This window comes from Arvicanthis niloticus, chromosome 8 (genome assembly GCF_011762505.2).
Source record: "Arvicanthis niloticus isolate mArvNil1 chromosome 8, mArvNil1.pat.X, whole genome shotgun sequence".
In the NCBI taxonomy this organism is placed as follows: domain Eukaryota; kingdom Metazoa; phylum Chordata; class Mammalia; order Rodentia; family Muridae; genus Arvicanthis; species Arvicanthis niloticus.
The window spans coordinates 51,285,102-51,312,967 of record NC_047665.1 but is presented as its reverse complement, the minus strand read 5'-3'; the positions used below and the strand labels follow the sequence as shown (position 1 = coordinate 51,312,967).

The 27,866-nt window shown below is 41.8% G+C and overlaps 1 protein-coding gene across 2 annotated transcripts in view; it reads left to right on the top strand.

The window, feature by feature from the left end:
* The window catches only part of Adarb2 (adenosine deaminase RNA specific B2 (inactive)), a 531,305-nt gene that overhangs the window by 329,752 nt on the left and 173,687 nt on the right, over positions 1-27,866 (top strand). For both annotated transcript variants that reach the window (XM_076939389.1, XM_076939390.1), the window contains exon 2: positions 18,410-18,496. In XM_076939389.1, coding sequence (XP_076795504.1) covers positions 18,410-18,496 — 87 coding nt within the window. The remainder of the gene's footprint in view (positions 1-18,409; positions 18,497-27,866) is intronic.

The window sequence follows — 27,866 nt, the reverse complement described above, 5'->3', positions numbered from 1 at the left end:
CCATCATGTTTCCATTACACAATGACTAAGCCTGGGTAGTCCTCCTTCTTCAAACTCTTTCTGCTGTGTATTGGTCTGAGTGCTGGTACATGGAACCCAGGGCCTTGTAAATACTAAAACAAGCACTCTGACACTGAGCTCCAGTCTTGGCCCCTTTGTGTTTTGATTTTACCTTTTGTTTCGAGTTGCCCTGGCTCTCCTTTACTCATGCTGCAGCCCCTGAACTCATGATCATCCTGTATTAAGCTCCCAAGTAGCTAAGCAGGCCTACTGCACCATGCCTGGCTCCCGGCTCTTCCTCATGCTCAATGGCAGAAGAGGTACAAACACCAAAATCTGCACATATTCCAGTGCCTCTTGAAGCATTGGGTGCCTTTAAGTTGTATACAGAATGTGTCGCCTTGTCTTGGGCACCCTCCTGACAAACACCTTCTCTTGATCACATCTGTTGAACACCACAGTGGCCTCCTTCATTGAGTGACTCCCTGAGGACAGACAGCTGTTGAGTTTGGTTTCTTCTTTTTTTTTTTTTTTTCATTGCAACCTACAGTTCTAATTAAGCAACACAGGTAAATCTTCTAACACAGAGATACACAAACACATACCTTAATTCACCTAACACACCTTCAAGATAATAATAATAACTTTTAATATAGGAAAGTGAATATTCACCTGAGAGTTGGGATATGATTGTTGGCCTAGCACAAGGATCTCCTGCAAAATCTTCATAATGCTTTCTTATTCTATCTGAGTATTTATTAGCAACTTCACGGGAACCTGAGAGGTAGAGAGACCCTAAGCAACAGGGTTGGGTGACTTTGGAAATTGACCAGAATTCAAACACAAAGCAGAAAAATGCTAAACTATAATGAAAATGAGTGGCTAAGAGAAATAACGTCGTTGACTTACATTCTGTTTAAAACCCATTTGTTTGGTGCTTGTTGATTTCATAAAATGGTCTCATCGGCAGACCTTAAAGGGCACACTATCACCCTTCTTCATTCATCTAGTTACAAAGAAGTTTCTAAGAGAACACATTCATGCTCATGAGAAGCAGTTTCCCTGTCTGTGCCTGGACCATAGGCACAATGCCATAGAAACTTTATGGCAGGACAGTGACACTGCAGTGATATGGATCCAGTTCACATTGGCAGACCATGTGCAAGAAAGACAAGCAATCTTCCTTTAAGCATATGATGTTTAGCCTCCGTGTATGTCTGTGCACCACAAACATACAGTGCTTTCAGAAACCAGAAAAGAGCATTGGATCCACTGGGGGTGGAGTTACAGATGGCAAGTGGCAAGAATAGAGCCCAGGCTCTCTGGAAGAGCAGCCAGTGCCCTTAACTGCTAAACCATTGCTCCGCCTCCAGAAATAATGTTCTTGTATTTAGACGGAGGTTCCCCTCAACAACCAGTAACAAGAGTCCTCTTAGATCATCTCTCTTTTTTTGGATATTTTATTTATTTACATTTCAAATGTTATTTCCCTTCCCAGTTTCCCCTCTGGAAACCTCCTATGCCATCTCCCTCCCCCTGCTTCTATGAGGGTGTTCCTCCACCCATCCACTCCTGCCTCCCTGCCCTGGCATTCTCTACCCTGGGGCATTGAGCCTTCACTGGACCAAGGGCCTCTTCTCCTATTGATGCCAGATAAGACCATCCTCTACTACATATGCAGAGAGCCATGGTCCCTCCATGTGTACCCTTTGATTGGTGGTTTAGTCCCTGGGAGCTTGGGGGGGGGGCGTCTGGTTGGTTGATATTGTTGTTTTTTCCTATGGGGATGCAAACCTCTTCAGCTCCTTCAGTCCTTTCTCTAACTCTTCCACTGGGGTCCCTGTGCTCAGTCCAGTGGTTTAATGTATTTTGGTATTTGTTTCTGCATTTGGTGAACATTTCTTGTGGCCTTGTTGAATGGTGAAAGCCATACTTGGTTCTAAGCAAGGATTTTGGGATAAAAAAAAAAAAAAAAAAACAGTATATTTGGGAAATAGGATTACTTACCACCCTTGGATTCTCCCTGGAAAATTCTTTCATATTTCTCTAATAAGCCACAGTCCCTAGCATCCTAACAGACAGAATCACCAATCTTTCCTTAGCTATAATTCTGTACTCTGTGTTGAGAATGCAAAAAGAGAAAAGCCATTCTTCCCAAATGTAAACTTGGGCTTTCATGGAAACTGAGGCACTCTAAACAACACAGAGTCTACTGTGTTATCTGAGAACCATAGGAAGGTATTAACACAAGGACTCTTCCACGTGCATCACCATGAAATTCTACCATGAAAACTGTATCTGTTAATTAATTGTTCCTCGGTCTACTGTAAGTATTTCAAGGGAGAAAAGGAGATTAATATGGTTTGTGTGTGTGTTCTTCTCTAGTGCTAGGACTGTATTTTGAAGATGTTAAGGGAAGCATAGAAAGTTCTCCAGGATGCTGGGGTTGAGGAGTTTCTGGAAGGGAATGCTGAACTCCATAGGAAAAAGTGCTGAGAACTTCACCTTAGAGAGAAAGAAAAGCCACCACAGAACAAGAGAGGCCAGGAAGGACCAAGAAACAGATTTGCTTCAATTCTAACCTTTTTTGTTTGAAATTTTAGCTATTTATTGGCAACATACATATAGTCTATATAATTGAACATCTGTTGTGCACAAAAAAGAAAAAAAAAAACTATGTTCAACACTAAGATAGGGTAAAATGGCAAGACAGATAGAACTCCCTGTCCTATGATGCCTGTATTCTGACTGAGAGAGACAGGCATTCGATGAACAAATATAACATACAGTGCTAAACTTGGTGGCAAAAGCTGTGGCTAAAATCAAGCAAAAGCACTTATGGGCTCTATTACATCATAGGGGTGATAGGCACCCAAAACATCTGAGCTGAATACTTAGAAGGTAGCTCTTTTGCTGGGCGGTGGTGACGCACACCTTTAATCCCAGTACTTGGAAGGCAGAGGCAGGTGGATTTCTGAGTTCGAGGCCAGCCTGGTCTACAGAGTGAGTTCCAGGACAGCCAGGGCTACACAGAGAAACCCTGTCTCAAAAAAAATAAAAAGTAGCTCTTTCTTCCTTCAGTTGAAACAGCTCAAACATACCCCCAAACAGGTTTGAAGAATGGAAGGTGTACCAAGTGACAGAGAGAGACTGAGGGAAGGAACAAGGGGCCATCTTATGCTCTGGAGGGCTGTGTTTGTGAATGTGTGTGCCCCAGCCCACGTGGCTCTTACACACAAGAACAGAGAAAGGCTGCTTTGATCTTACAGTTTTGCTCTGGTTAATCTCAGGAAGGAAATCAGAAGCATGAAATACCAGTCCATTAAGGAGGTTCAAAATGGTAAATAATCATTTTCATACATTAGCTAGAAGTTCAACCTAAGAGAAGTAATTCAATTTAGACTTGCAAATTCAGGAACTAACATTTTGACCTGCTCTATAAACAGTGACCCGCGTGATCATCACTCCACTTTTAGTTATTAGGATGTCTAATCCCTACAGGAGATGAGAAAGTTGCCAAATTTCCAACAGTGTTGAAGAAGAGCAATGTTGACCTATGGCTAACTGAAGTTAAGGGAAAGCAAGGTGACTTGCTGAGAGCGTTTGTGCCTTACTGCTAATATTCAAATGAGCTCAGTTCAGTACCTTAACAAAATAGCAGTAGAAAGCAGAATGGAGAGTAACACTATATCCAATTGGCTCCGGAAATGCCGATGTGAAAAATATCTACAGGAAACAAGAGATCTTGTGATATGCAGTGAGAGATAGGTCACTTTATAACCATATAAGGCTAGTTGTGACTGGCAACACTTTTGAATTTGCATCATATGCCAGACACAATGTTTTGTTTCAGGTTCACATCTCAGTTAAGTCGTACACTAGCCCTTATAACATAAATACTGATGATTACCATGATGATGGTGATCATGATAATGATGGTGATAAAAATACTGATGATGGTGGTGGTGGTGGCAATGACGGTAGTGGTGATGATTTGTGCTGAAATTTAAGGAGGTGGGGAAAATTGGGCAAGGTCTCACAGCTTGTATGTGAAAAGAAACTCAAAACTGTTTCAGCTGTTTAAAACCAAGACTTGCTTTGACCCTTAGAGAGACAGTCTTACCGGGAAAGACATATAGAGGCAATTGTTTTCTATTACAGGAGCATATGGTAATAATTAAGATCAAGGTGGGAGATGTGTTGAGACAAATCAGAAGGCTGAGGTAAGAGCTGGGAAAGACCTCATTTCCTCAAGACTTAAGCTAAAACATTCAATAACATGTATTCAAGACCATCTAAGATATTGGAGGCAAAACATGTGGCAAAGATGGCTACCTATTCACTCACTAACCACAGAGGAGTTTAACATCCAGCTTTTGCATTAGGTTTCGTTTCAAAGCAGTATCCTCAACCGTGAGATTTCTGAGAGCTGAGTTTAGAAAAAATGGCTTAAGTTTGAAGAATAAAGGGAATCTATGTGTAGTTTCCCTTCATCTAACTATGGCCCAAACTCTTTAAAAGGGGTCCTTTTCATCTGTGTGTGTCCTTAAGTATCGTAAGAGGTAATTTCTTTACCTATAGTGTTCCCTCCCTTTCAGAATTTATACTATTCTTCATAGGATGCAAATCTCACCACTACCAGTCTTGCTTCAAGCATGCAATATTCTATTAACATTTCACAGTCGGCCTCAACATCACTATATGGCAAAGAGAACCCTGGAGGATACATTTCTGCTCTGTTCATCTTCTCTGTTGCTGTTCACCTTGGACTCCTTCACCCAGCAATAACTGACAATGTAATTCCAAGGGTACCACACTATCTTCTGTCGCCTAGACTTTTGCATTGCCTTCACTGGGGAAGAGTGATTTAGGTCACACATTAAAGCATGGAGAAGCATGACATATAGGAAATTGTTGCAAAGAAATGCAACAATGAATGATGATGATGTAATATAATGTGATGTAACAATGTAATGAAAGCCTGGTAAAGAATTAAGAATTGAAGCTACGCCCATTTAACACAATGAATAAGGAAAATAGACAAATAGAAGTGACCCAAGGGTTTCTAATTTTGACCTTCAGTAGATGACATTAAGTGAGTCAAAATATACAGAACATACTTAGTTTGAACACGTGGGATCAGGTACCTATAAAACTGCAGATTAAAATGCCTAGTAGGAAGCAAAAAATTTGGCTTTAAAATCATAGGAGCATAAGAGGTTAAATAATAAATACAGTGCCACTGGCCACTGTCATCAAATGAGAGCCTTGTTCACAAGTAGGGTGACCTTATGCTGTACTTTTCAAACTGGGACAGTTATGAGTTGATGTGATGCTATTAAAGATCAGACTGGAATGTCAGGACAAACTGGGACAGATCAAGACATTCTGGGGCAGACTTTACCTTGTTCCTAGAGTGTATGCTAAGTGAAGCAGGGCAAATCACTGAGAAATCATCATCCAAAATCCACAGCCATGTGAGGCTGTGTGCCTTTTAGACAACAGAGAGATGGAGCACATTAACAAAAACTTTAAAACAGCACTTGCAAGCCCAGGGAGTAGCAAACTCCCACAAGTTCTGGGTCTTGAGAAATGTGTTTTAGCATAGTGCAAGGGATGCAGAATTGGAAGGTCTGTGAAGAAGCCTGCCACAGATGCGGTTTGTAATTCTAGTTCCGTTTCAGGGATATCAATACACAGTGCACTTCTCAAAAACTCACATGAAGGAACTGAAGAGAGAACTCAGTTTGTAGAGTGACCCATGCCTTGCAAGGAGCTGAATTTGAGCTTCAGAATTGATGTTTTAAAAAAAAGGAAAAATAGCTCATGTGGTGGTTTTCTCAGTATCAGGTAAATAGAGGCAGTCAGATCCCTGTCATTTGCGGGCTAGCCAGCCAGCCAGCCAGCCTAGCCTTCTTTGTGAGATCTAGGCCAGGTAGTCAACTTGTCTCAAAAGAAAAAAAAGGAAGGAAGGAAGGAAGAAAGGAAGGAAGGAAGGAGCAAATGTAGATAGCACCTGAGAAATAGCAGCCATGGTTGTCCCCTGGCCTACACACATATATGTAACTACACATATAAGTACATGCAAATATCATTCTCTGCCGCTTGGTAAGATCAAGCACAGTAACATGTACATGAGAGGAAGAAATGTGGTGAGCCTTCAGTACAAAGACTAAATGCCCATGAAGCTTCTTCTCCTCCAAGAGCAAACAGTACCTAAATAGAAAGAACTACTTACGATGGTAGAGGTGGACTCAGTAAAGCTATAAAGTTATGACCTTTAAAGCTGTTAGAAGTTCAGGCCCTCTAGAGCAGACAGAAACTCTGCTCCAAGTCTAGATAAGAAGAACTGACTGTGCAGCGCAAAGGTAAAGAACAGATAGCATATTTCCCACATTGGCAAAAAAAAAAAAAATCTAAAAAGGGAAATGTATACAGACGTGTAGTGAGGAAGGCTGGGTGCTCATGTTGCTATGTGTTTTGGTACTTGAATAAGAGTTTAATAAATAATGAAAATACATCTCGTTACCTAATTTAAGGAATGCGCTGTAGTCTGTGTAAAAACTTTCCAAATGACTTAATAATTCAGGATGCATTTGCTAACATAAACATAGAAGCTTCCCAGCAAGCTCTCAGCAAACTCTGGGTTCGGGAGGTACTTGCTGAAGAAATAACTCTATAGAACCTCCATCCCTTTGATTTGAATTATTTGAAGAATAATTTACTCTATGAGCCACTTGCTCTCAAGTCTCATGTGAGGGTTTTGAATGATGTGACAACTGAGCTCTGTCTGGCCCTTGTGCTTCATGATTGTCATCTGTTCAATGATAAGGTTCTTTCAGGGTGCGTGTGTAGAGGCCAGAGGATAACCCACAGGAGTCAGTTCTCTGCAACTCTGGTCTTCAGGCTTGTGGCACAAACCCTTACCTTTGAGGCCATCTCACTAGTTCCGGTGTGGCCATCTTAGACTGCCCAAAAAGAGAAGGCAGTCTGCAACCATGTCAGGCTTGGTGCCAGTAGGTTGTACCCTATAATCCACTTATTGAGAATTTATAACCTTCAAGTCAACAGTGAAGCTAAGGAGTCTACAGTGGGCACCCACATGTAAAAGTTGCCTGAGGATGCCAAACTCAAATGTAGAAAATGATGTCATACCATACATACATTTCTAAAAACATCCATTCCCAGTCTATAAAATGAAGAAATTATTTAGAATATTGCAAAGCCACAGAGTGCCTTGGCACATCATTTAGAAAACTTTAAGCCTCCAAGTGAAGTGTGAACGTATACCTTGAGAATCTTTTCCTAATTTAAACACATTTTCCTGCAAAGATTCACCTTCCCCTATCAATCACTTGTCAGACCATCTGTATCTTTGCCCGTTTTTTCACATCTGGAAGAGTACATGAAACAATCTGGTGTCTGCTTGTTTGTGTGGAGGCTTTTCCCTTATTTCTAAAAATAAGCCGAAGTTCATGGGAATGTGGTGTGTGTGTGTGTGTGTGTGTGTGTGTGTGTGTGTGTGTGTGTGTGTGTGTGTATCGAGCCAAGTGTGCCCTGGTGGTCTTGGAAGCTTTTCACAGCATAGCAGTAGTCCAAAACCTACCAGTCACATAACTCCACATTGACACAAGAAGATGCTGTGAGGGGCAACCACATAGGAAGAGAAAAAAATGCCTTAGAAATGAAAAAAAAAATTTATACAACAGCTATGTATTTTGACATGTAAGAAACCAATAGTTATGCTTCTAATGCCTATGGGTAAAGGTTGTTTTGTGGGGGCTAGTAATGTAGCTGATCCAATAGGCTACTTGCTTTGTATGCACAAAGCCCTTGGTTCTGTCCCCAGCACTACATAAAACCAGACATGGTGGCACATATCTATAATACCAGCATTTTGGAGGTAGAGGCCAGGGGACCAGAAGTTCCAATAATGTTCAGCTACATAGCAAGTGCAAAGTCAGCTTGGGATACATAGGACCCTGACTGAGATACACAAGTTCTGTTTGTGTGTGCAAGGTTCCTAGAAGTCCCAGCAGGACCAGCAGCTTACTGCAACTTCCATGTAGGACTGCTTCCTACAACAGTTACCCTTTGAGTCTTAAATGTACCCTCCTCAAGCCCAGGCTCGTGTCTTGAACACTTGTTCCTGAGCTGATGGAGCTCAGTGATGGATAGTGACACAAGTTAAAGGCAGTAAGTTTGGGAACTCTGAGGAAGAGCAGGCACAGTGCTAGTCAGTGCTGGGAGCTCATGGCTGTATTGACTGTGTCATGTCTAAACAATGGGTGTCACTGCCCTTCTATGGCTCTTCCATTCCTCCTACCTCCTCTTCTGTGGGAAGAGAATTTCAACTGGCAATAGATGCACTATGTCTAGCTGCAGGTAATGAATGGATCGTCCACATCTCTTCATTTACGTGTTGGTTATCCTTCAGGATAAGCATGGAGGCAAGTTTAAGGGACCTGGGTCTAAATGACTGTCTCTCTGTCTCTCTCTTAACTCTGTGTGTGTGTGTGTGTGTGTGTGTGTGTGTGTGTGTGTCTTTCTCTCTCCCTCCTTCCCTCCCTCCATCTCTCTTTGTTTATCTATGTCTCTGTCTCTCTCTCCTCCCTCATTCCCTCTCTTTCTCTATGTCTGTCTCTTCCCCTTCCCTCCCCCTCTCCTCCCCTCCCTCCCTCCCACCCTCTCTCCCTCTCTCCCTCTCTCTCTCTTCTCTCTTCTCTCTTCTCTCTTCTTCTCTCTTCTCTCTTCTCTCTTCTCTCTTCTCTCTTCTCTCTTCTCTTTCCCACACAAATCATCTCTTACCAACCAAAAATTTCATTGTTGTCTCTCTCTGAGACTCGCAATTCAAACTCTGAACCTGTATTACTCTCTCACGTTCCCACATTCATGGAAATGGAGACCTCTCCAAACAATCTTGAGAAGCTCAACTAAGATCCCCTCTCACTACTCAGAACCCTCTTGGTGTTCCTCCTGCTTAGAACATGTATCCCTCCCATGAGAGGAAAGCCTCATAAGCCATCAAATAAGCCTCATATTTGCATTCAAAACCTCTACTACAGTGGTTCTCAAACCAGTGTTGCAACCCCTTAATACAGTTCCTCATGTTGTAGTGATTCCCCAGTCATAAAATTATTTTGTTGCTACTTCATAACAGTAATTTTGCTCCTGTTGTGAATCGTAATGTAAATATATGATATGCATGATACCTGATATATACCTGTCTATATACCACAGACACATCATCTACTAGGTCTTAGCTCACCAGTTACTTCCTAGAAGTTGCCTCCCTGAGAATATAATTCTCTCTGCATCATCCTGTCAGTGACCGAATTTGAAATCATGCATGTAACTCTGCAATTGTTTGCAAGAAAGCAATGCTTATTGAAGAATGTAGTGGTTAGCTATAGCTGCTCTAACAATGTATACTAGTTGACTTAAATTGGAGACATTTGTTGCCCCACAATTCTGAAGACTGAGTCTTAGATCAAAGTGTTGCCAGGGGCTGGATTCTACTGGGCATTTCTCCTAGGCTTGCAGATAGCTTCCCCGACCATGGCGACCTTACTATACCCCAGTCACCTCCTGTAAGATACTACCTCCAAACACAGTCCCCTTCCAAGGAACTAAGTTTTCAGACTTCTTATGGATTGTGAGGACACAGCTGAACCCACATGGCAGCTCACTGAGTAATAGCACTCTAGGCTGGTCTCCTGTTTAATTGGAAGTTCTCAGGGACCAAACACCTAAGTTTTATGCATCTCTGAAATCGGCAGAAGATATTTCCTCCCTGCAATCACCAAAAAGACATCAAATCTTCTTGTGCTTTTCAAAACTCGGTGTTGACCCAGAGTCCTCTTAAAAGCTAGAGGAATCGCTTTGCATTGCTTCATGGGACAGGAGCTTTAAAAACAGCACTTGAAAGTTCCTAAAGGTATGTAAGATAAGACCCTTTGCCTTTTTTCCAAAATGCCATTCCCTTCTCCCACCTGCATGCAGGTTAATTAGTTTTCTGACTCTGAGGGTGGCCCACGTGTTCATACTTATTTGAGGTTTTACTTAGATAGGAGCAGTGTTTACTTAAACACATACCTGCATTCCCTCAGAATATACAGTTCTGAGAGAAAGTGGGTCAGGCTTGAGGGAGGCCATCTGTCAGAGTGTGTTTTGGCAAAAGGAAACACAAGTAGGGAACTTATAAAAGAGGCTAAGTATTGTAGCCCGAGGGCACCAACGGAGTTCTGTGGACTCCAACTGTCACCCTTCTTTTCGGGTTATATAATTGTTCAGGATGGCTGTACTGGACGGAAATGTATGTGGCCCACAAGAGGGACGACAAGAGGACAAAAACCTCACTTCCAGTTTTCGAAATGAGGACATAACTGTCGCATTCACTTCATGCATTTTTTTAAAATAACCCATCCTATAAAAACGCTTGGCATTTCTTAGAGGCAAATGGTAAGATCAAGTAAGTGATCGCTTTTCATTAAAATTTCCGGAACACGTGTTATGTCACATGAATGAGTTTTCTAGGTAATTGGCATGTCCATGCTGTAAGAGATTCTGTTTACTTTATCCTGCTTGGTTTAAAGAGATTGTTTCATCGTGGGGTATAGCTCAGTGGATGGAGTGCTTGCCTACCACCTTACATGAAATCCTCTCTTAAAAAAAAAAAAAGAAGAAGAAGAAGAAGAAGAAGAAGAAGAAGAAGAAGGATTTTTCATGCACAAATAGGTTTTCCAAAAAAAATGCAATCTTTTTGCCCTCCCCTAAATCATCTCTGTAAATAAGCAGTGTTCTTGGGCTGCAGAGGTGTGAGCAGCCATCATGACTCTGATCTCAGCTTTCAGCTTTCTAGGGATCTCACCTTGGCTCTCACCAGGGGACTCACATTTGGTGGCATTTTTCTGGTTCACGCTTTCACAGGACTCTAAAGATGTTTCCAAAAGTCTTGCTAAACTTTGAGAGTATTGGCTGTGATGGGTTGGTTAGGCTTTCTCTTTAAGGTTATTGGTTGTAACAGGTTGGTTTAGGCTTTGTCTTTGAGATTATTGCTTGTGATGGGTTGGCTTATGTTTTGTCTTTGAGATTATTGGTTGGTATGGGTTGGCTTTTTTTTCTGTAATAACTAGGACTTTTAGAATATATCTGAGTATTCACAATTATAAAATAAGCAGATAACAATATAAAACTGTAAATGGTGATAAGTGGGCCTGCAAGTGGATATGTAATTTATCCATCCCAGTCCATACCTTCATTCAACATCTGTCATCCTGTCTCTTCTTTACAGATGAAATAACTAACATGCTTCTCGCCCTGCACTTCCCCTTTCTAGTAAACTGATACAATGGGGCTTTGGAGCATTTTTGTTGTTGTTTGTTTTGTTTTGTTTTTCCTTGCACAGTTACAATTTTGTTTTTAGTACTTTAAGCACTAAGTATAATGTATATAATGTGCAAGATTGTGGTTTAAGGACACCTGCATGCTCATGTAAAGCACACGACTTTACTATCTATACCATAACACACACATGCACACATGAAGCCCACAGCTTCATCTACATAGAATATGTTTTTGTCATACCAGAATTATTCTTCATGACCTCTTCCCAGCCACCCTGTAAACCAAACCCTAGGGGCCACCTGATTGCTGTCACCACAAAACAGTGACATCACATAGGAAGAATTTTCTTTCACCATGAAGGTTTTTTTTGCCTGCCCTGAAAATTTTAAATGCAATCAAGTGTTCTGTGCTGTGACTGTTCTCTCTCTCTCTCTCTCTCTCTCTCTCTCTCTCTCTCTCTCTCTCTCTCCCACACACCCCATCTAATGCTTCTGAGATGCATCCATATCATAATGTATTTTGACAGTATGATCCTTTTATTTCATTTGGTTCTGTGCTACTCCATTCTATAAATGTATTAAAACTTATTTGTCCATTCTTCTGTCGATAGGCGTCTAAGATAGTTTGAATTTGGAGTCATGACGAATAAAGTTTCTACAAGAATCTTTACAACACAAATGCAAACACAGATCCTTTGTAGAGATATCTATTTCACTTGTGTTGAGTAAAAATCTAGAAATGATGTTGACAGGTCATAGGTATATATCTAACAGCTAGAATAGCATCCATAGATTCCTAAAATTTGTCTATTCATACGAGCTTTGTGGCTATCTATGCATCTTTTACCACATTTTAGCATTACCAGTATTTTTAAACTTGAAGCTTTGCTAAAAGATGTGGTCTCCATTTGCATGTCTCACTCTGGTTTAATTTGCATCTCTCCAAGCTGTAATGCCTTTTAATGGTGAATTTATTGACAATACATTTTGTTTCTATTGTGAAATTTCTGTTCAAGTATCTTGACCATTTTTAGTAGTTGGATTTTATAGCCTTCTAACTTTATTAAGTTAGACGAATTCTCACACTCTGGATACAAATAAACTCTGGGAATTCTAAGCACATAATCCCAGCCTGTAGATTCCTTTTTGCTTTTAACAGTATGGTTCATTCTTACTAAATTTTTGTTTAGTTGAATTTTTATTTATGAACATTTAATTTAATCATATTTACCTTGTGATTTCAAAATTACTTTGAAATTTATTGGGGCCTGTTTTATTTCTAAGCAGATTATCTGTCTTAATAAGTATGTTGTGATATCATGAGATGAAAGAAGATACTTCTCTTGATCGGACCATTCGGTGCATGCCACTGAGATCAGGATAGCCCTGAGCTCTGCTTCAGCCTCTTCTGCACACCATCTCTCCTCCCTGCTTTTCCTCTCAATGACTGAGAGATGAATGTCAAAATCTCAATGGTCCTGTATTTGTCTACCCTTCAGCTTGCATTTGTTAGTTTTTGATGAGTGCTGCTTGAAACTCTAAGTGACTGCACTCTCAGGGTTATCCTTTTAGTGGTTTATTGTGATTACGTGTCTTTTTATTCATGGGAATTTCCTGCATCTCAAAACTTACAATACCTGTTGTAAATTCACCCCTTACCCTTCTGTGTGATTAGTACCTTCATGGTGTATCTGTTCCTCAGTATGTTTCAAGCAAACTGCTGATTTACCTCCCATTTATCCCCTATGACATCTGCTCCTCCCTTGTCTTTTTAATTAACCATTCATTTTTTCTGTTTTTTTTTTTTTATCCTTTATTTTATATTGTAGGGTTGTTAGTTTTTATTTGTTTGGTTTGTTGATTTGGTCTTTGTTTTGGTTTTGGAAGTCTTAGGCCTAGTCTCACTCTGTAGCCCAAGAGAGCCTGGAATTCAGTATACAGTGCAGTGTGACCTGGACAACCGCAATCTTCCAGCTTTGACCTCCCTACTCCTGGGTTACCGCTTACAGGCATGAGCCACTATACCCAGCACTGATTAGTAGTGGTCAATGCTTTATTTTATTTTATGTTTTTGTTTGTTTGTTTGTTTGTTTGTTTGTTTGTGTTTTACTTTTTAGCTGTATCTCTATTTTTAGTGATAGGTTAAAATTTTTAAATATGCTTATTCAGCCCATCACTAAGTAAGTATTCCTAATCTCTAGTCCAATAAATATTTTGTTTTAGATATTACAGTTTGAGGCTTTAAATGTTTCACTTTTAAAGTTTTCTTTCTTTTTTTTTTTTTTTCTTTTTTTGGTTTTTTGAGGCAGGGTTTCTCTGTGTAGCCCTGGCTGTCCTGGAACTCACTCTGAAGACCAGGCTGGCCTCGAACTCAGAAATCCACCTGCCTCTGCCTCCCAAGTGCTGGGATTAAAGGTGTGCGCCACCACTGCCCAGCTAGAGTTTTATTTTTTAATTTTTGTTTCTTTACCAAGATTCCATCTACTTACTCATTATGTCTATGGTTTCTTTAAAATCCTTTTTGTTTTTCTTTGTTTGCTTTTGAGACAGGATCTTAATATGTATCTTTTGTTGGCCTAGAATTTGCTATGTAGACCAGGCTGGCCTCAAACTCACAGAGATTTTCCTGCTCCTAAGCTCCGGTATTAAAGGCATGCACCACTGTGCCTGGCTTCATTAAACATTTTAAAGCTCCTGATACCTTCCATATAAGCCCTAACTGCTAATTCCACCATCATCTTATCTTAGGCCTGAGCTTTTCCTGCAGGTGGTTCTGGTTTCCGGCCTTTCATGCTCAGTGTTATCACTATTCTTGCTTCTGTCTCTAGGCATCAAAGGATGTGTAGTTGAGAATTTAGATTTTACAGTTTCTCGACTTTTCTTTTAATCAGCAGCTTGTTAGTAGCCAATAGGCTTGCTCGTTTCAGGCCGGGGGTGGGGGTGGGGGAAGGTGGATAACCAGTCCTAAGACATGAACTTTCTATGATCCCAGCCAAACATAAACTTTCCCCTCTGACTGAATGGAACACTTGCTTTTGTAACTCTGCAGCCTCCTGACTCTTCCTCCAGCATTAAGATCCCCTGAAGCGGAAAGCTGTTCTCCACCAGGATCACACTCTCCTCTCACTCCTTTGTAGCTAAGACAACACAGCTTCCTTCTTCTGCCTTCAAACTCCGCTTGTCTTAGTGGCACAACCTTTGTTCTTTGCTTAGATCAGTTTGTGGATATTATCGTGGACTTTGTAGGGTCTGTCTTTCTATTAGAAAAACGATTTCCCCATTCTCACACACAGCCTTTGTTCACTATCTGCTATCCAAACTCTACAGTCATTTCATACACTTTGTCTTATTTTGATGTCAATTACAGTGGGGGCAAGTGATCAAGTTTGTAATGACCAGTAACATTTCCCACTCTTATTAATGAGCCTTCCTCCCTGCGTGGGCTTGGGATCCTGTAGCAATATGCTCACAGGTTCTCTGCTCACAAACAAGGAGATAATAGTTCCTCTACAGCTCCCACTCTTTATTTAAAGGGAAGCAACAAGACAAACTGAACAGTTACCACATCCATCCTGTTCTTCATCACAATGATGTCAAGTTATGGTTTTGGCTTTGGAAAGTAAAGGAGTGGAAATCACTCTGTCTTCTCATATGGGGATATTCCTCAGCAAGGTCTGTCGCTGAGTTTCAGCTAACCATGACCATTTTTGTTTATGAATACAGAACAAGGGATTGGTTTTAGAGAAAGCACATGTAATTTTTTCTCCTAAATATTAATCTTTAAGTCTTTTAATCATAATATTATCATCACATGACTCTTTTTTTATATGCCTTAAAATCAAGGGTAACACTTTTCTCCTGGTTTTAAATATATGATAGATGATGAAATACACACACACACAAGCTATTTGAGGGATAGAGCAATGACTTGTGGCTGAGAGCATTTACTGTTCTTATAAAGGACCCAGGTTCAGTTCCCATCACTCATATGGTGAGCTACAATCATCCATAACTCAAGTTCCAGGGGATTCAATACTCTCTTCTGATCCCCAAGGGCACCTGACAGGCACATAATACACATACATATAGGCAAAGGAAACTTTCAAACACATAAAATAAAATAAAGAAATCCTTTAAGATACATAGGATATTCAGCCACGTTTTACTGTCTTTGACATGGTGGTGATATATTTTAATCTAAGAATATTTAACGGGCTTATGAAATTATACAAATTTAAAGTATAACATGTTATGATTTAATAGATGTATATATTATATAATTATCATAATTGGGTTAATATGCCCATTCTCACTTGGAGTTATGTGTGTGTGTATGTGTGTGTGTGTGTGTGTGTGTGTGTGTGTGTGTGTGGTGTGTTTGTATAAGGGCATAAGATATATTCTCATTAAGCTGCAAGTGTTCAAGTGCTACTGTTACCTACAGCCATGATTCTGTTCATTAGGGAATCAGAACCTTGTCCTGTTATACGTGAAAGCTTTATATTCTTTGTCTGGCATCTCTCCACTCACACCCCAGACTTTTCAGGTTACACATGTAAATGAAGTCATACAGCATGTATCTTTTACTACAAAGCCCATAATTTCAACCATATGGGGCAAATTGCATGGATTCCTTCTTTTCCATGCTGAACGACATTCTACTATGAGGGTGCACCACATTTTTCTTTATCCATTTATCTATCAGTAGACACTTGAACTTCTATCTCTAGGCCACAGTAAAGTGAAACTTTTAGTCTTTTGAGGTATAGACCTATGAGGTTGGGGGCGGGGAGGTATGTCCATAGCAACACACTGCTTCATGTTATCATCAATGCAGCTCAGGATCTGTGCTCTCCCTACACCTATACCAACACTCTACTTTCTGTCTTGTTGATGATAGCTGTCCTGTCAGTGTGGTGCACTGTTTCATTGTGTTAATCCTTCCACTTGCTCTCCCTCAATAACTACTGCCATTCATCACTGTCTGCTCATTAGCCAGTAGAGTATCTTCCTTGGAAATGTGTCTGTCCATGCCCTTTGACTTAAACATGAACTTTAGATAAACAGTAAGTACTTTTCCTGGTGTATACATCCCTCACACAATATGAAGAATATATGTACACTGAAAAACACTCTTCATCTGACATTCAGTTTTAACTGGATGCACTCTTTTTGTTTGATATACATGAAAAAAAAAACCAGCAACAGCAAAAAGCAAAGACTTGAATGGATCTAAAATAGTCTTTATATATTTCACAGTTTTGCCCTGAAATGGTTTGGTGTATTTTGTAGGTGTTTGGCTGGTATTCCTGCTTTATTAAAAAAATTATAATTTCATTTTGAGATCCTCCAGACAAAATCATTTGAGCTTCACAGTCTTTGTGCAACGTTATTGGACTCACTTAATGAAATTATAACTCAAGCAAGGTATCTCATTCTGTTGGAGTAAATGAGCTTCTGCAGCGAGAGCTCAGGGGGAGCAAAGCCTCCACTGTGTTGATTCGTGTTCGGTAGAATGAAGGAGGAGCGGGCACTTCATATTAGAGTTATTTATTGTTCTCTTTCTGTGAACACTATATTGGTGCCTGTCCCTACTGGAAACAACAGCTGTTAACAGGCTCCAAGATGAATTTCAATGTGATCTCTCCTGGCCTTGGGAAAGATTGTCTAAAGAGAAAATAGGCTCAGCCTTGGAAGAAAAGAACAAATCCCAACCTGGGTATAGTTGCCTGAAGGCTAAGGGCAGTTAAAAAAGCACCAGTGAGTGTTTTCATGGGTATCTGCTCCTAGATCAAGGTATGCGTGCAAATGGGAATACTGGTACGGGCAGGACTCCTCTGTAATAACAAGAAGAGATCAGAAGCCATGTTGAACATAGTAACCCTTCTAAAACATCTTGCCCTGAGGTAAGGAAGGCAGCAGAGGAAAAGGAAAGGGCTGTTCTTGGCCAAGCCCCAAGCAGCCTAAGAGGAGATCAGAAATACCTCTGATGCAAGTCTGTACCACAACAGACAAGCAATGGTAACACTTTCATCCACGGCCCTTTTATAACGATATGAGAGCTGTGCAGACACAAGGAGAATCTGTGCTGGGGCATTCTGAGAGTCCACTACCTTGAGTCTCTGGCAGGCTTTCTAGAGAGTGGGTGCTGTAGGTGCTGTGTGAGCAGATCCCTGCAGCTTCTGCGGTATAGCTTGTTCTGTGGAAACTTTGAAAATAACAAACTCTGATTCCTTTACTCGTTTCACAAGAGTGCTTCTCAACTAGAATTTTATCACCTATATGTTTAGGAGGGAAATTGCCACTTTGGCATGTTGATAGATGCCACAAATGCTAGTCGCTATGAGGCTGAGGTAGAAAGATATCAAGTTTAAGGCCAGCCTGGGCTACAGAGTAAGATGCACATTCAGGACAGGAAGCAGGCAGAAAGCCAGTCAGTTATTCCTGGGTTCCTGGAATTTCATCAATGTCAATGACACTTGACTATCCCCAGGATAGATTCAATGTGTGTGTGTGTGTGTGTGTGTGTGTGTGTGTGTGTGTGTTTCTTAGCTTCTACTGTTTTATGTCACATCTATAGTTCAAGAGCTCAGAGTAAGTTTTCCACCAATGAGGGGGAATTGGGAGAACCCTTGCCTTTATTGGGACAAGTCTCCTAATTCTGGGATTGTTTTACTGAATTTTGATTATTTTAGGAATTTCCTTATATGGTAGGTGTTAGCTCACTCACCTGGAAGTAGATGAAATGTTATTATCCTGAAGACAACTATTTAAAGTTTTCAGAGATATGGAACAAGGGCTGAGAAGATGCCAAAAATAAATAAATAAAAAAAGGAAGGAAGAAAGATGGAAATCATAAGGTTTTAAATTGAATGGAGAGAGGAATTTGATAAAATGCTGTCTGAAATTCAATTTTAAAAAATGGAGCCACACTGAAGTGTCTGCAGCCACAATGACCTTCTCATCTCTCCTTTCCAACCTCTTGGTAATAAGAACATTAGAAAGTGCTGGGTTTTTCTGAAACTCGATGTCAAAAGTGCATCTCCTCTTTTTTCTCTTTCCAGACAAAGTCAGCATATTGTCAACCTTCCTCGCTCCTTTCAAGTATCTAAGTCCTGGCACCACAAACACGGAGGATGAAGACAATCTAAGTAAGCAGCCCTTCTCTTATGGAGAGGTCGTCCCTGAATATGTCTGGGAGTGGGAGTGTCTTTCCCTGTTTCCTTGAAGACATGGAAGGGGATGGATTGGTCTTCCCAACTACAGGAGGTCCTTCTCTCTCCTCCAACAGGCCCTTCTACCCCAGTTCCATCCTTACCCATAGTTCCATCCTTACCCATTGTTCCATCTTTACCCATAGCCCCACTCTCCATACTCTCACAGTTACAGGAAACTATTACCACCCAAGATATGGAGTCCTTACCCAGTCTCACCCTCCCTGAAGCCCACCTTCACCTGCAGGACCAGAGGCACACAGATGGTTATTCTCACACAGCCTATGCCTACATACAATCTCATCATTACCATAGGACCAGCATTGCCTGGAATCTACCCTGACCAGCAGCCCACCCCAGCTGTAGAACCAAATTCATGCAGAGCCCTCACCCAGAGTCTCATGTTCATGTGGGATGCCATCTTCCCTTGTAGTTTCTCATCCCTACAGTTGAAGTTCTGATCCCATTTGGAATCCCAGTCCCACTTGCAGATCTACCCTTAACTAGAATCCCAGCTCCCACTGCAGCCCCATCTGTATCAGATGTACCTCCTTCTCATCCACAGTCAGAGTCTGTGGAGTCTCACTCCTGTCCAAAGCCTCATATCCCACCTAGACTCTTATCACCACCAGGATATATACCCTTACCTGAAACCCCACTCTCATATTACATCCTGTCTTCATATGAAATTTTTTCTCTCCTGGAGCACCCATCCTTATCATAAGGATAAGAAAATATCAGTAATGCATAACCAAAAAGCCCAAAGAATGTAGGAAATAAACTAGTTTTCTTAGACTATTCTCTTTCCTCTTTCCTTCATTCTCTTCTTCTAACTACAGAAAAAAATTAAAAAATGATTGTAGTATCATGGTGTCTCAAGAATGGATTTTACAGTCTTTAAAAAGAAAAAAGAAGGTCAACTAGGAGTTTTCTATTGAAACATCTCTAGTGCATGAAGCTGGAGAAGAATAGAGCATCATTAAATGTTTGGTGTTGAAGCTGGGTTAGAGAAAGGGGTCATATCCATTTCATCTGCTTACATCAATAAGGAGAGCTCAGAACAGAGACTAGCAGAGAGAGAGAAAAGGTAGTCAGAGGAGAGAAGAGATAGAGGAGAGAGGAAGGGAGCCGGAGGAAGGAGAGGGAAGGGAGAGGAGAGTAGGGGAGGAGATTAGGGGAGGGAAGATGATAGTAGGGGAGAAGAAAGAAGAGGAGAGTAGGGGAAAGGAGAGGAGGGGAAAGGAGAAGAGGGTAGGGGAGAGGAGAGCCAGAGAATTGCACATCTCTTACCTATGGCATATTGTCAAGCATTTTTAAAAAGAAGGCCAAATATTTCACAAGAACATCTCTCTGAATTTAATATCACCTAACAGATGGGCTTCTTTTTCAACTAAAAGGAGCTAAGAATGTGCTTGTCATGGGACAGCGAGGAGGCAAGGTGCTATTGATGGTTGGTTGCTAAGATAGTTGGCTGAATCAAGCAAACACTCTGGCAGAGATTTCCATGGGAACTTTGGTCCATGTTGTCACTAGCATCTACAAATCAAAACACATTGCTGTGGGCAACCCTCTCCAGGCAGCCATTAATGCTACCAGATGTGGCGCTTTCCTCCTGTAAGTAGTCACTTTCCTCATACCTGTGGCAAATGCCAGCAAAAGCAGCTTAAGGAAGGGAAGGTTTATTTGGGCTCACAGTTCAAGACTATCACAGTGGGGCAGTCACAGTTATGGCTGCAGAGGATAAAGTGGCTTCTCACACTGCAATCACCACAGGGAGGCAGAGAGGGATGAATGCAAATGCTCAGCTCCTTTTTCTCTTTAAGTTCAGGATCTCAGACCATGGGTGATGTCACCCAAATCTAGGGAGAGTCTGCCCCACTTAGTTCAGCCAGTCCAGAAACTCTCCCACAAAGGAGCCCAGAAATTTTTCTCCTAGGTGATCATGTCTAGATCCTGTCAAGCTGGCAGTGAAGAGTAGTCATCATGCTTCCTACACCACTGCCCAGAAGTAAAGTTGAGAGAGTTCAAAGTCAGAACCTTGCCAGATGTTCACAATCTTCTGCTCTGATCTTTTTTCACTTCTAAAGGAAGGCATAGAAGGGCGAGGGATAGGGGAAGAAACTGACTGGGCTTACCTGTGGGCTCCTGACCATCTCTAGGCTGCCCTCTTAGCAAGGTGTGTGGTTCAAAGCAAAACCTTGACATGTCATTGTGTATATCCTCTTGTGATGGTCTGAATTTAAAAGTCTCCAGATCAGTCAAGTTATGAATGACTATCTCAGAAACCTTAGAGAGTGAGGAAAAAAAAAAGCATAGTGTATGTGCCGAGTTTCTTCTTTCACACAAGGAACTCTTTTCTGCTGGCCGAATCAGGAAGAAAAGAAAGGGGAGTTAGGTGGGAAACTTTAGGAAAGAGACAAAGAAGAAGAGAGAGAGAAGGAGAGAAAGAGAGAGAGGAAGAGGAGAAGTAGAGAAAGAGAGAGAGGAAGAGAAGGAGGGAGAGGGAAAGAGAGAGGAAGAGGAGAAGGAGAGAGAGAGAGAGAGAGAGAGAGAGAGAGAGAGAGAGAGAGAGAGAGAGAGAGAGATGCAAATTGATTCTAACTTTCAGAAACTCGGGAGTCACTTTTATACTTTTATTTAGTAACCAAAAGCCCAACATCTTGAGAAACCCAGGATCTTTGTAAAGCCAGTGCTCTGTCTAGAGGACACACATAGATACACACACCAGTCCACCACCACCACTACCACCAGAAACTTCTCTTCTGGACAGCTGTAGCATTTGACTCCCTCCTGAGGCTGACAGGAAAGTAGAGGCCTGGTTTAGGATTAAGGAGTTCTGCATGCATGCTCACTCTTGGGCTTTTGAGCTTGTAAATAGGGATAGAGGTGTTATCAGCATGAAAGTCATAAAGTTGAGGAGAGGCAGGGACATAAAACACAGAAAAGCTTAATCAAGGACAGATGACACTTTCAACTAAAGCCATTTTCCTCAGATTTGGTTTACTGGCTAATGGAAAGAAACATATTGATAAAAATAACATTTAATTGCTTGCTATATATCAAAATACTCTTGAAGTGCTCATGGGGACTCATTGTTGATTGGTGGATTCATTTGCTGTGTGTGTGTATGTGTGTGTGTACGTGTGTGTGTATGTGTGTGTATGTGCACATACATGTGCATGTGTGCACACATGTGTACAAATGTTGTGACTCTGCATGCATATGTATGTGGAAGCCAGAAGAGGATATTGCATGTCTTCCTCTATCATCCTGCCTTCAGTTTTGTTTCATGTTGTGTTTTTTGAGATGGCGTCTCTTCACTGAACCTGAAGCTCATGTCTCTGTCAGCTTTATCTGTCAAGCAGTCTCTGGGGTCTGCCTTTGTCTACTTCCCCTTGTTGAGGCTAAGGATGCTCGTAGCAGCTACCGCCTTTAACTTTGGTGGTGGAAATCAAAATGTAGATCCTCATGTTTGCATAGCAAGCATGTTACCCACTACACCATCTTCTCAGAACCCACTTTCTCTCTAGATGCTGTTAATTCATTTAGAAAACTACTTTCATATGTTTGCATTTGGTATGTATATGTCCATGGTGTGAGTGGCACTCATGTCTATCTGTGTATGTGTGGCATGACTGTGTTTGTCATGTGTATTTCTGTAGTCTGTGAGAGTGGTAGATGTGGTGGATGTACAAGTCTGTGTACATACATGTAGTGGGTGTGAACATATGTGTGGAAGCAAGGGTGGGAAGACAAGTCCACTCTAAGCCCCTTGCCTCATGCATTTGCATTGTCTGGATCTGTTGTTCTACCTGCTGCTCTAATGTAAAGACAGTTCGTATCTAACCATTTACAAGCTTTCAGCTGTTCAAGAATGCCTCTCTGCAGCTACCTAGATCTGGCATTCTGGAATGTATAAAAGGTATTGTCTAGACTGTGAGCTTCTCAATACAGAGACAGAGAAACATGGTCAGGACACATCCACCACACACACACATTAGGCTTTACATACAGAACATTGGTATCTAGGAGCCAATCAACAGTAGGCTGGATCTGAACTGGGAGACCCTTGTGCAACACCATGTTTTCAAAACTTGTCTACCATCAGTATTCTGCCCTGAGAAGGCTTCCTTGCAATACTGAACAAAAAGGTGTCCCTCTTTACCCTGCCCCCCCCCACTCAGAAGTTGAGATTTGGCCCAGATTCAATGACAAACAACTGAGACCAAGAGCTTCCTATCCCCTTTGGGCATGCTCAGGGGTCATCTCCTTACCACCTCTATCTGCTTTCCCTGAATCTCATGCACACTTAACACAGCTTCATAGGTTGCTCGTGACAAGCCTTTGAAGAAGGCATCTTCTACCAGCTGCTTGATCTGACAAACTGCCACACCCACATACAACCATCAAATGCCAAGCTTGTGCCACCTTGTGCACAGCTCAGCCTAAACCTCTCTGTCAAGCACCCTACAGTTTAGGCTATCTCCTGCCCCTCTACACACCAAATCCTCCCCACTGTCTGGAGGAAGAACTAGGCTGCCTGCCTTTCTGCTGTTGTTAAGCCCTGTCATCTGGGAGGAGCTGCTCTGTTTTTAAAACCAGGGGCTGCTTGGCAGCCGAATAACCTTCACCAGGAACAATATTATCTCTTCAAATGTAGCGTGGCGCACTGGATGGCTGGCTCTCCAGAGCCCTCCTGACCCGCAGACATGACAGTGCCATTACCAGTGATGCATACAATCCCAATGATGCCAAGCCATGAGAGGAAGCCGGGTGTACATAATAACCGGGTAGAAGACTCTGGCCTGCTAGGGAGCCAGCAGAGAAGGAGGAGGTACATAAATAAATCCACAAGCAAGCAAGGCTTCTTAGAGATGATAGCAGTATGAGCCCATCCCAGACCCGACCGCCACCTGTCTAACCATTCCTCAATGTCATCAGCCCCGGTCATCAAACTTAATAAATTGCAAATAACAGAGTTATTTTGGAAAATAAATATGTAGCCACAGCTATGAGAATATACGATTTTTTTTTCTTCCTGTCCAAAATGCAATTCCGTCATGCACTGGACCTTTAGACTTAGCGTTATAATTGCAGACACATTTTGTCAAATGAGATAATGTGCTTATAAGGCTCTGGAGGAGAATCCAGGTGTGAGGGAAGCAGAATGGAAATAATTTCATTTTTCATTTTCCTGTACAGATGCCTTCCTGACTTAGACATTTTTTCTTTCCGTGCCTGGCGGTCTTCAAATTGCTCGTGATTGTTCTATTTCTGTTGCTTATGGTATTTATCTAATGCCCGTCTGAAGTTATTTGCTTGCTTTTTCCCCTCTAATTCCCACAATGGGAAGACACATCCATGCAACTCCCTGAAAAGACCGTATGGAAGTCAGAGTTCAGAGATGTCTTTTCTTTATTATGATGTCATGAAGAATGAGGTGATTCTCCATTATGCCAAGGCAGACGAGCATAGAGGTGGTGGATGTGGTCTCCTTGGGAGTGAGTTTCATCAGGAAAGATGCTTGGAACCCAAATCAGGCATGTTCTAAGGGGAGAAGAGGGTGAGACTATGTGCATCGGGTGAAGTTGGGGATAGCTATCTGTCATCCCAGAGTTACTGCATCATTTTACTCCCATTCCTGACTCCTCAGCAATCTGAGCTATGTCTGATACACTCATGAATATGCACTTGTACACGTACATGTATGTGTATCTGTGACAAGATTACCCAAAGTCTAATTTACTCTCTCATCCAATAAACGCATGTTGATTCAAACCCACATGCTTCCAGAGAAAGGAATATGTTTACAATATGCCTGAAAAGGGAGTACCCACCAGGTAGGAAGAACAGAAGTCCCCATGTTCCCTCATAACCCAGGTATGTACACTTACTATCAGAGTAAGAATCCCAGCTCTCACAGCTTACCATTGAACTGATCACCGAGTTCCTAATGGAGGAATGAGAGAGAAAATTGAAGGGGTTTGCAGCCCCATGGGGAGAGCAACAATACCAACCAGCCAGAGCTCCCAGGGTCTAAACCACCAGCCTTGGAGGACATGGGGAGGAACTCATGGCTTCAGCTGTATATGCAGGGGAGGATGGCCTTGTAGGGCATAGGTAGGAGAGGAGGTCCTTGGTCACATGAAGGCTGGATGCCCCAGTGTGGGGGAATTGAAGGGCAGGGAAGTGGGAATGGATGGGTGGATGGGGGCACACCCTCACAGAAGCAGGAGGGAGGGGGGATGGGATAGGGGAAAATGGGGAAAGGGGATAACAGCTGAAATGTAAATAAATAAAATATCCAATAAAAATTAAAAAAAAAAAAATAAAAGGAATCCCAGCTCTGCCCTGGGAGTTGGCAGTGCAAGATCCACAGTGCCTACACAACCCTCCACATTTGTTTGTAGGGTACAGAGATCACCCCTTCACTCCCCAAGCACGTGCCTTCACATGTAACTCTTCAAGTCTGTGTTTAAAAGTCAGAGATTTATTTTTTGATCTCCTGACTTTTTTAATCCGTCGATTATTACGTGTAACAATTGGGTGCATAAAACCTATTAACTAAATGGTGAAAAAAAATGAATATAATTTCCCGGGTCAAGGAAGGGGAGTGGAGCATATTTAATGCCTTCTCTGTGAAAAGGAAAATATGAATGTGTGATGTCAGAGTTAGCACTATGAAGAGCTCACGGGAAGGGAAGTAGTAAAGTACCCACATGCAGCTCGCACCTAGGTATGAGCTGAGCTGCAAATGAATATGAATATCTGAAGGCAACATTAGAATAAGGAAGGGTCCTTCGGTCTCCAGCCTTGTCACAAGAGGAGTGTTAACAGTGTCTGTGTTGCTCCCACTGACAGAAAGGGGCCCAAGAAGAAAAGATAGGGCTTTTATCCACATGAATGGCCATACAGGCAGTGCAGTTAAGCTCTCATGAGAGTGAATGTTTGCCTTGTCTAGCAAAGGAAGAGACCAGGAACGTGTTTTGCTCTGCTCCTAGGGAGCTGGTACTGTTCTTTGGCTAACATTTTTGGATGGTAAGATCAATATCTCTCATCCAGCATGCCAGGGAAATCAGAAAACAATTAACCCTTCTCTCTGGAATATCCTGGGATTTCTAGGGAAACTGTTGGAAATCACCAGCAAATAAAATAGTCGTGAAGAAAATCTGGATATAGATACAAATAGGGGTCCTGAACTGTTTCCCTGATGCATTTTAAAGTGCCCCTGTGGGGGCTGTTTTACTAAGCCTAACAGATGGATGGATAGATAGATAGATAGATAGATAGATGGATGGGTAGATAGATAGATAGATAGATGACAAATAGATACATAGTAGACAGATAGAAATATTTCTATATTCACTTAACTCATCCCCACTCAACTAGTGAAACAAATAACAAGTAAAAATCTTCAGTTTCTTTCATTTAAAGAAGTGAATCGTACACAGAGTGATCTAAGATCCCAACAAGCCTAAGCAAAGAACAAAGGCATCATGTGATCTCTCACCTGCTTGACTCTTGACCCTGTGAAGTGGCCACTGACAGTTCCCAGAACAGAGGCCACAGCCTAAGCCTAGATGGGCTCTGAGGGTCTTGCTGGACACTGAAAATTGGTTAACCAAAGCATGTTTGTACTGGTAACATCATATGTAATGTCATCCCAGAGAGCCTAACTTGTATCTAAGATAAGGACCCACATATGTTCTTTTTAACCAACTGCTACTAATTATTATAAAGGAAGGAGTTCACAGAGGCTGGCAGGTAGTTCATATGATTCTGCTTACTTCATGAACAAAGGCTCCTGAGTTTGATATCCAGCACCCATGTGAAAAGTAGGGTGCTGGGAGCCCCTATAATCCCAATGGTCAGGAGGCAGAAACAGGGGGATCCATGGCCATCCAGCCTAGCCTACTTGGAAAACTTCAAGTTCTACTGAAGACCCTGTGTCAACTGGAAACCAACATCAAACCCTGGTCTCCACACTTGTGTACACGGGGGTGAGGGGGCGGGAGGGGAGAGGAACTCACACCCCAGTCTAATAACCAAAGTTTATATGAAGACTTCCATCTACAACAATAGTGAGTTATCAAGAGTTACAGAAGGGAAGCGAATAAAAGGGATTTCACCATGTGTAGAGCAAAAATGTTGTTTTCTGAGTTCGATTCTCTAAGATACAGCAGAGGTCATCTGATAGGTTGGCCACCATAATCACACTGGCACACTTATTAAATCCCCACATTGTAAGAAATCAATAAGAAATTAGAAGGCTCCAAGCAGGTTTCTAGGCAATCTGATGTGGGGATTTGGGAATTGTTTTGTTTGCTCTTTATTTTCCATTTTGAGTTCAGTTTGGGGGAGATCACATGGTTTAATCGAATGTACACTCTCCCTTGGCTTGAAATGCCCTAAATGACAGAGTGCATTGCTGTGTGCATACCCAGAGCACACAACGATTAACACAAACAGTTGAGATTTAACACTTGCTATCTAAACGGTAATTATTTCTGCTGAAATCCGTAACAAATGAACACCGCGTGGTTATAACTTAGAAAACACTCAGATTCACACTTCTGAACAAACTAACCTCCCCAAATCCTAATAGCTTTTTAGTAGAAAATTGATATAGTAGTAAGCCCATTTCACAACTCAGAAAATTAAAGCGAGAGGCTGGGCTCCCTCTCAATGCAGAGCCCAGCGCCCCCACCTGGACGATCCTCAAAAGGGCTGTTTTGGCTTCTTTATAAAGACATGATAGCTATGACCAATGGGTTAGCGCTGAGCTAAGAGGAGGTTAGAGTACATGCTGAAAAGAACATCCTCAAATGTCAGGATACCTCTGGAAGGCACCTGATTTTCAAAGGCATCCTTTGTGACTGTGAAATTGTACTTTCTTCTTCATTATTCTCCAACAACAATGCCATAAACTGAGAAGTGAGGAGCACAGTGGCAGTTCTGGCAGGTCTCAACCTGCGTAGCTTTCAGGCTGCATGAGAGAAGCAGGTCTGTGTGTCAACAACCAGCCAGGCATTCACTGTTTTGAAGCTGTGGGGTCACTGGAAAATTCACCTGCCGTTTCCACTTGCTTAATGAGAAAAAAAAAAAAAGAAAAAAAGAAAAGAAGAGAAAAAAAAGAAAAGAACACATTCACACCTGCCACAGATCTGAGAGCTCCCAGCCCCTGAGGACATGTGTGAGGTGCTTAGAGAAACACAGGCATGTTTCTGCCTGGCCAGATCAGCCCCAGGACTCTTCACACATGGGGTAGACTTGGCTTCATTATATCCAGATGGCCTGGGGAGGGGTG